This window comes from Sus scrofa, chromosome 13, assembly GCF_000003025.6.
Source record: "Sus scrofa isolate TJ Tabasco breed Duroc chromosome 13, Sscrofa11.1, whole genome shotgun sequence".
Classification (NCBI taxonomy): domain Eukaryota; kingdom Metazoa; phylum Chordata; class Mammalia; order Artiodactyla; family Suidae; genus Sus; species Sus scrofa.
The window spans coordinates 131,605,862-131,614,687 of record NC_010455.5 but is presented as its reverse complement, the minus strand read 5'-3'; the positions used below and the strand labels follow the sequence as shown (position 1 = coordinate 131,614,687).

Here is an 8,826-nt window from a genome sequence, read left to right as displayed (position 1 = left end):
GGAGTGCTCGGAGAGTATCCATTAGTGAGCACGAGGTTTTTTAACAGGCAAAGAAAGTTTCCAAAACTAGACAGTGATGGTGGTTGCACAGCTGTGGATATACTGAAAACCACTGAACCTCACTCTCTAAAAGGGTGGATTTTGGAGCTCCTGCTGTGGCAGAACGAGTTAAGGATCCTGCTGTGGCATAGGTCCGCAGCTGTGGCTCAGATTTGATCCCTGGCCCATATGCCACAAGTGCAGCTAAACAAAAAGAGGGGCAGTGAATTTTACAGTATATGAATGAGATTTCAGTAAAGCTATTTTTTAATGAAAAAAATATATAAACGTGTCCTTTAAGAAAAGTTATTAAAATTAACAAGCAAAATTTTAAATTGAAATAATGGTTTGTTCTCAAGAAAAATAACGGTGTACTTGAATTGAGTGACAGTGTGCCTGGGTGGGAGGGACAGACCTCAAGGATCACGGCGTCTCCCTGGCTGCAGGACTACATCTCCAGAGCCCTGCTTGGGCAGCTGAATGGGGGCAGAGGGTGCAGCTATAGTCTCAAAAAAGCGGGTGAGAGAGGATGTAGGGGAGCGCATTTGATTCCTCCTTCCTGGCCTCCCAGCGCCCTCTTTGTCTTGTGGCATTTTAACCAGTGAACCAAGCCCCGCTCATCTGGGAATCCTCAGCGCCCAAGCTGCTCCCCGGGCGCGAGGTATTTATTGTTTGGCTCAGATCATGTAGTGGAATAATGAACGGGCACGGTGCCTCACAATGAGCGGGCAGGTCACTGTATTCCGCTCTGGCCGCTGGCTTTGGCGGTTGGTGACAGCGAAGGAGTCTAGGGCACTCGCAGGGCCTCTGTCCGGGGGGCGGGGCCGCAGCCTTTGTGCCGAGGCTGCTCCCAGATCCCGCCGCTAGGGGGCGGCCTCCCGCCCGCGGACCCCCGACAATAGCGCCAGGGGTAGGGAGCTGCGCGGGCCCGGAAACTTTTCCTTTCGTCTCCGCCGCCGCCGGCTCCCGGGACGGGAACTGGACACGCCCATCGCTAGCCCGCGGTCTGTGCGCTCGGCCTGGGGCCGCCACGGCAGAGCCGAACCAAAGAAGGGGGCGTGGGGTGGCAGCGCCGAGGACTGCGGGCGGCCGAGGAGGCTGCGCGCGGGTTCCTGGCCACGCGAAGGCGCGGGCACTGGGCGGGGTGGAGCCGAGCCAGCCATGGGGGAGGCGCCCAGCCCCGCGCCCGCGCTCTGGAACTGGGACTACCTGGACCGCTGCTTCGCCCGCCACCGCGTCTGCATCTCCTTCGGCCTGTGGATCTGCTCCTCCTCCTGCTGGATCGCCGCCCACGCGCTGTAATGGCAACCGGGACCGGGAGGCGCCGAGGAGGGGGCCGGGGAGGCCGCGGGGGTAGACTGGGGCGCTGCACCCTGCTAACTTGGAAACCTAGAGGGAAGGGGCCACATAGGGAGGATGCCGGAGGCAGCACAATTCCGGGATCAAAATGAACATTTTGCCGTAGACTGAAGTCAGATACTTCTTTCCTGAGTCCACGCACAGGGAAGCTGGGCTGGGAGCCAGCAGAAGGAGGCTGGGTGGTGCAGTGGACGGAGACTGGGTTCTATTGTCAGCTTTTCCTCCACTGACTGGCGGTGTGAGCTGGGCCAGCCGTAAAATCCCTGGGCCTCTTTTTCCTCATGCAAACGGGGATAGTAACTCACAGGACGGCTGAGAGGATTTAGTGAGTTAGTCCTGGTAAAGGTTTTAGTAAGTGCTCATTAGACAGCATTATTATAGCTCCAGCTCTGCCACCAACCCTTGGCAGAGGGCAAGGACCTCGGACAAGTTTCTCAATATTTCTGGCCTCAGTTTGTCCAAGGTTGTCTTAGCTGAGAAGGGGGTGCGACTATCTGACACTGGCCACAGACTTTGCCCTGGTCTGTCCAACACCTGCAGTGGTTTGGCCAGATGGTTATGGTAACTGAGCTTCTAAGGGTGAGGTCTGGCTAAGGATGGCCTCCAGGTCTTCTGCCACCCTGTCCAAGCTCCAGGGACAGTGCCACCCACGTATTCCCTGGCAGGGGAGGACTAGCCCTGGCTCACCTTGGGCATTAACTTACCTTTTGCCATACGCCTCAGTTTTTTCCTTTCAGATAGGAGCATTGAAATGAATTTTTTTTTGTCTGGCCGGTCAAGGAATGATTGGGAACTTTTGAGAACCCAGTAGCCTTCTGTCCTCACCCATTAGTCCCAAGGCTAGACGGTTCTAATGATATGGAGTGAGACCACCTTGTGGTTAAAGGAGATGGAACCAGAGCTGCAATCATGCCTCTGTTTCTCCATAGAAATGCAGCAGGGAAACATCTAGAACAAACTATTTCTTTTTTGGTCTTTTGTTAGGGCTGCACCCGCGGCATATGGAAATTCCCAGGCTAAGGGTCAAATCAGGGCTGTAGCCGATGGCCTACACCACAGCCATAGCAATGCAGGATCCGAGCCACGTCTGCAACCTACACCACGGCTCATGGCAATGCTGGATCCTTAACCCACTGAGCAAGGCCACGGATCGAACCTGCATCCCCATGGATACTAGTCAGATACATTTCCCTAGTCACGACGGAAATCCTAGAACAAAGTCTTTCTGATCAGTGATGCTGACAGAGAGCTGTCTGGCTCCTTCCAGCCTGTGCAACCATCCTGCGCTTGTTCCTGGGTGTCTGTGGGTGGAAAGCAGGCAGTAAGGGAGAGAAGCCAGCAGTTGGGGGTGCTAGAGAGTGGTCAGCCCAAAGTGACATGACATCTTGGGGGAGCTTTGCTCTTCTGGTGTGTGAAGAACATGCCCCCCCAAATGAAATCAACTTGGACGTGGCTGGCAGAAGAAGCCACGCCCCCTCACTGCACAGATGGATGAGGAGGATTTCATTTTAATTTCAAAGAAACAAGTTGCCTTTTTAATTTAGGCAATTAACTCTGCTCTGCAATTAAACTGCAGTGATTGGGTGACTTTTATAACCCTCCGGTTTCCTTTCAACAAATAAAAGCTGACAGCTAATTTGTCAACACTGGGTGGTGGGTGTTGAGGCAAACTTGAGGCAGCCAGGTTTGTAGGAGGAAAGGAATTCCTCACTTGAGGTCTGGCCCCTGCCATGGGCTTCTTTCTTTTTCCATCTGTAAACTGTGGTCAAAAACACCTGCTGAGGAGTTCCCGTTGTGGCGCAGCGGAAACGAATCTGACTAGGAACCATGAGGTTGCGGATTCGACCCCTGGCCTTGCTCAGTGGGTTAAGGATCTGGCGTAGGCTGGCGGCTACAGCTCCTATTCAATCCCTAGGCTGGGAACCTCCATATGCCGAGGATGCAGCCCTAAAGATAAAAAAAAAAAAAAAGACATGTGCTGAATATCTGGGGAAGAAAATGATTCACAAGGACGAAAAGTCACAATTACCCATTCAGATACCTGCTTTGGGAACCCAAACTCACATCTCTGTGTTCTGTCTATACCTTTGTCTGTCCCACAGGCTTCTCTATCTGAGATGTGGGAGGAAACCCGGCCAGGACCAGTCGGCTCTGTGTGCTGCGTGCTGCCTCCTGACCAGCCTGTGTGACACCATAGGTGCGATTCTGGCCAAACAGCTCACAATCCAGGTGTGTTGTGCTCACAGGTGCCAGCGGCAGGCAAGGCACATTTTCAGCTCAGAGCCTGTGCCCTTGCTGGTCTTTCTGCTCCTCCAATACCCACATGGTTCGATGCTTACCTCCTTTCATATCTTTGCTCAAAAATCACCTTCTTGGGAATTCCCATTGTGGCTCAGCAGTGATGAACGCGACTAGTATCCACAAGGACACAGGTTTGATTCCTGGCCCTGCTCAGTGGGTTAAGGATCCAGCATTGCCGTGAGCTATGGTGTAGGTCACAGACGTTGCTCAGGTCTGGTGTTGCTGTGGCTGTGGTGTAGGCCGGCAGCTGTAGCTCCAATTCGACCCCTAGCCTTGGAACCTCCATATGCTGAGGATGCAGCCCTAAAAAAAAAAAAAGACGAAAAAAACTCTATCACCTTTTGACAAACCCTCCCTGACACCTGTTTCTTTTTCGGTTTTTTAATCTTTTTTTTTTTTTTTTTGAACACTTGTTTAAAATTGTGCCCGGCCTCTACTAGGTGCTCCAGACCCTCTCATCCTGTTTTTCCCCTAATATATCATCAACTTATTTATGTTTATTGCTTAATGCATGTTAACCCCTACAAGAATATCAGCTCCATAAAGGCAAACATTTTTGAGTCACTACTGTATCCGCATCACTTAAAACAGCAGCTGACACATAGTAGATGCCCAATAAACAGGGATTGTTGCTATTACAGTTTTTAGAGCCTGGGGCCCAGCCCCAGCTCATGCAGGGGTGTCTGAATCCTTTCCTAGATGGTGATGTGGGCTTTGGAGCAAGTGAGAAGCAGTTTCAAGTCTTTTCCAAAGTCTAGGCCTGCAAACAGATCTGTGTAGAAGGGGCCTGTCCTGAAACGCACATGCTAAGGAGAATCCGTGATCCTGGCCTTGTGCTGCCCAGTGAAGGAAGACAGCCCCGTGGATAGACACAGATTTGGGGAGCTCTAGACCTGCTTTGAGCAGCAGTCTCACAGAAGCAAATCATCTTTCATTTCAGGAGCCCATTCTCATTAACTGATAGAAGGAAATGAGGCTCAGCTCAAGCGCAATAATAATAGCTGATATTTATTAAATATTTAACTATGTATTTGGCAGTAAGGGCTTTTCCTGTATTAACTCATTTAATCCTCAAATCATCCTATGACATGGGCGCTTTCATTATCCCTGTTTTACACAGATGGAAACTGAGGCAGAGAGAGGTTCAATAACCTCTCTAAAGTCATCCTCTAGGGGTTCCCATTGTGGCTCAGTGGGTTAAGAACCTGACATAGCATCTGTGAGGATGAGGGTTCCATCCCTGGCCTTGCTCAGTGGGTTAAAGTTAAGGATCCGGTGTTGCCATGAGCTAGCCTGGGAACCTCCATATGCCACAGGTTCGGCCCTAAAAAAAAGGACAAAAGACAAAAAAAAAAAAAAAAAAAAAAAAGCACTAAGTCCAGTGGACCCTTGAACAACATGGGTTTGAACTGTGTGTCCATTTACGTGTGGGTTTTTTCAGTAAATACACACTACAGCACTACATGATCCATGGATGCGAAACCATGGCTACAGAGGCCCAACTGTAAAGTTATGCTCAGAATTTCCACTGCAAGAGAAATGGCACCCCAACCCCCACATTGTTTAGGTGTCAACAATACTGTCAGTAGCTGGTGCATTTGTGGGTAGGTGTATTTTATTTTCTCCCAGTGGCTGGCCTATGCACTTTCCATGTATTGGCTCATATAATCTATTTAATAAGGAGGGAGGTGCTGTTATTATTCCTGCTTTACAGATGAGGAAACTGAGGCCCAGAGAGGTTCAGTGGCCAGGCCACAGTTGCACAACAGAGACCACACCGTACAGTGGAGGGCTTGGGGGACTGGGTTCTTGTCCCATCTCTGTGACGGGTGTCTGCATAATGGGATGGGTCACTTAAGCACCCCATCTCCTCATCAGTCACATGGAGCTGATAATCAGCCTTTCTTGCTTGGAGGTTGTCCTGGCAGCCCAACATCAGTGGAACACATGTGGTGGAAGAGATCCAGAATGAGACATGCTGTAGTTGCTGAAAGATGTCTGAACACTTAGGCTGTCTTTCCTTTGCTCCTAGGTCTTCACAGGAGCCTACCTGGCAGCTATTGACCTGGTGAATTTTGTGTCCATTCTCTTCCCAGTCTGCGGCTCTGGATTCAAGTCTAATTCAGGTGAGTGTGCTGCTGTCTGTTCCTGTCTTCATCCATCCATTCATTTCATTTTTCAGCGCACCATAGGCTCCTGCCAGGCATAGATAGTGGGCGAGCTCCCTGGCCTCAGCCAGCCCTGGGAGACAGAGCCTTAAATGGTAATTCCTGCTGCTCGTGAGGGGGGTGTGGGCACATGGTGGGCCACCAGAGGAGCGGAGAGGGTGCAGGCATCAGGGAAGAATGTGACTTTGGAATTGGGACCCCAGGGAAAGGCATTCCAGGTGGAAAGCAGCACAGCAGAGGCCAGGAAGAGGGAGCCTGCAGGGCTTCAGGGATGAGCCGTGATACTCACTGTGCCTGTCTCGGGGCTCCAAGCAAAGTCCCACCACTTCCGGAAATGGGTGCCCAGAATGGACCTGGGCCGCCTCGGGCAGAACGGGGGCTGGAAGTGACTCAGATGGAGTGAGTAGCCTTGAGTATGTGGAATTGGGATGTTCCTGAGAAGGGGCAGCTGCATGCTCAGACCTTTGTCCCAAAAGGAAATGCTTGCCTCAGGGAGTAACATACGACGCCCTCGGCTGCTCGATGTTACCCAGAGGAGGAGGGTGCTTCTTAGAGCTGTCTCGCTCTGTGCCAGGCGGGCTCTGGTGTAGATTATACAACTGCCAGGGCACAGTGGCTGCCCTCAGGGCTCCAGTCTAGGACGAGCGACACTGTGCACACAGATGCATGCGATACAGGAAAGTGTTGCCCTGCCTCTCCACTATGAGAGGACTGAGAATGGGGAAGAGCACTGGGAGGGGGTGGGGGTGGGGGCTGGGATATAGGATGGGGGATTGGGATGCACAACCACATGCCCTTAAAGGGTGGGGAGGGTCTGGCTTATGGAGCCATGTGGGCGTCCGTCCTGCCCTCAGGGCTGGGCCAGTGCCAGTTCTTCCCACGCGGTTCTCTGTTAAGTTCCAGATCCCGGGCACCCTGTGGGATTTTGGTGTCTTGCAGGTGGGGGCTCCCGGGAGAGGAAGAGGAGGCAGCGGCTCAGGGCCAGTGTGTTTGCCCTGGTCCTGCCGCTGAGCCTGGGCCCAGGCTGGGCAGTGTGGGCCGTGGTCCCGAAGGCTTCAGGCCCCATCCCCGGGCCGCAGCGGAGGCTCCTGGGAAGCCTGATACAGGTGAGGCCAAGCCTGCTCAGAGGCATGTGATGTGGGGGAATGCAGGCCCCTCCCCTCCTTACGGTCCCAACAGATGCCCTGGGGATGGGAGGTCAGGGTTAGGCCTTGTTGGGAAGAACCTTCTAGAAGCAGAAGAGGATGGGCCTGGGGCGCACGGGCATCTCCTCAGGTGCTGAGGGCATCACTGTTCCCTCAGGACAACACTGAAATCCTCGGCTACCTGCTGGGCATCATCGCAGCCTTCGGCTCCTGGGCTTCCCGGATGCCTGCACTCTCCAGAATCGTGAGGCTGGGGCTGGGAGTCTGGGTCCCCCTGGCAGGTCGTAGGGCATCTGGGAGCCTCCTCCCAGCTCCAGGTCACTGGGTAGAGAGGTGGTGTCACTGTGTGTTTGTGTGTACATGTGCACACGTGCACACGGACAGGGGACAGCAGTGGGCAGGCGACCCCAGGCCTCAGGGGGGTTCCTGAGGCTGATGGGGAGAGTGTCCTGTGTTCTTTCCATTTATTTTTATTTTTATTTTATTTTTTATTATTCAACGAATTTATCACATTGTAGTTGTATAATGATTATCACAACCCAATTTCACAGGATTTCCATCCCACAGCCCAAGCACATCCCCCCTCCACCCCCCTCTTTCCATTTCTTGTAGCAAATGAAAAGCAGGAGCTCAGAAAAGAGCCCCTGAGTTTGGATGGACAGGCTTCCCATTAAGGAATGACAAGGTTTTAGATTTTTAAGAATCAGTCGGCTCCTGGGGTCTGTGTATCCGAGATGGTTGGCAGATATTTTCTAGGCATCTGGGGTGAGGGAAGCCCTGCATTGGCCGGTCCCATGGGGGAAACAGACGTGACTCGAGATGCCCTGTCTGCTCTCGGAGAGCTCACCGTCTCACAGAAGACACAGAAATGGAAAGCAGGATCTTTGAATGCTCTAAGAAAGATAATCAGATGTTTGGGGTTTTGGAAGAGGGAAAGAAGCCTCGTACGTTATTCAAATGGGTGAGGGTGGAAACTGTTCCCCCTGCGAGGCGCTGGGTGCTGGGGAGGGTTAGGCTGGCAAGGAAGGCAGGGCGGGGTCTGAGGGGGCAGAGGCGAGGGGAAGGCACTGGGGGCAGAGGGGAGCACAGGAAAGGCCCCCCGAGGCAGGCGAGCACCTGCAGACGAGCCACGTATTATGGACGCGTGAAAATGGCCAGGCCTGACCCTGGAAATGTGGCAGCCCATCCTTCAGTCCTAAAACAATCACTTGCTGGAGGTCCCTCGTAGCTCAGGGGGTTAAGGATCCAGTGTTGCCACTGCTGTGGCTCAGGTTCAATCCCTGGCCAGGAACTTCTGCATGCCATGGGTGCAGCCAAAAAACAGTCACTTGCCCAAGAGCACTGCAGTTTAATAGCAATTCCAGAAGAACAGGACTTAGGGGTGGCACTTAGGACTGACTTAGTTGATCATTTGTACGAGCTGCAGCCAGAAACCGCACAGGACACAGGGCCACATCAACTAAGGTACTATCTCCAGATGAGGGGAGGGGAGAAAGGGGCGCACAGCACTCCATTCAGCCACCCCTGGGATTCGTCTCCAGAGTGGCCAGGGGGCTGGGAAGTCGAGTCACAGGAAGACCTTTGAAGGAGCTGTTGCAGCGCTCTGACCACCTGTGTGACTGTCTCCATGGCTGCCCTAACAAAGTAGCACACACTTTGAAAAACAAACATACTGTCTGACCAGGGGTCTGCTATCAAAGTGTCAGCAGGGCCACGCTCCCTCTGAAGGCACTAGGGAAAGATGTGTTCCAGTCCCCTCTCCAAGCTCTGGTAGCTCCTAGGCTGGTGGCAACACAGCTCCACAATTTGGGTGG

The 8,826-nt window shown here is 52.8% G+C and overlaps 1 protein-coding gene across 4 annotated transcripts in view; it reads left to right on the top strand.

Moving 5' to 3' along the window:
* The window catches only part of TMEM44 (transmembrane protein 44), a 34,933-nt gene continuing 27,014 nt past the window's right edge, over positions 908-8,826 (top strand). For all 4 annotated transcript variants that reach the window (XM_005670082.3, XM_021070073.1, XM_021070072.1 and 1 more), the window contains exons 1-5: positions 908-1,337; positions 3,501-3,627; positions 5,732-5,825; positions 6,807-6,973; positions 7,170-7,256. In XM_005670082.3, the coding sequence (XP_005670139.2) occupies positions 1,201-1,337; positions 3,501-3,627; positions 5,732-5,825; positions 6,807-6,973; positions 7,170-7,256 (612 nt within the window). In that variant the 5' untranslated portion in view covers positions 908-1,200. The remainder of the gene's footprint in view (positions 1,338-3,500; positions 3,628-5,731; positions 5,826-6,806; positions 6,974-7,169; positions 7,257-8,826) is intronic.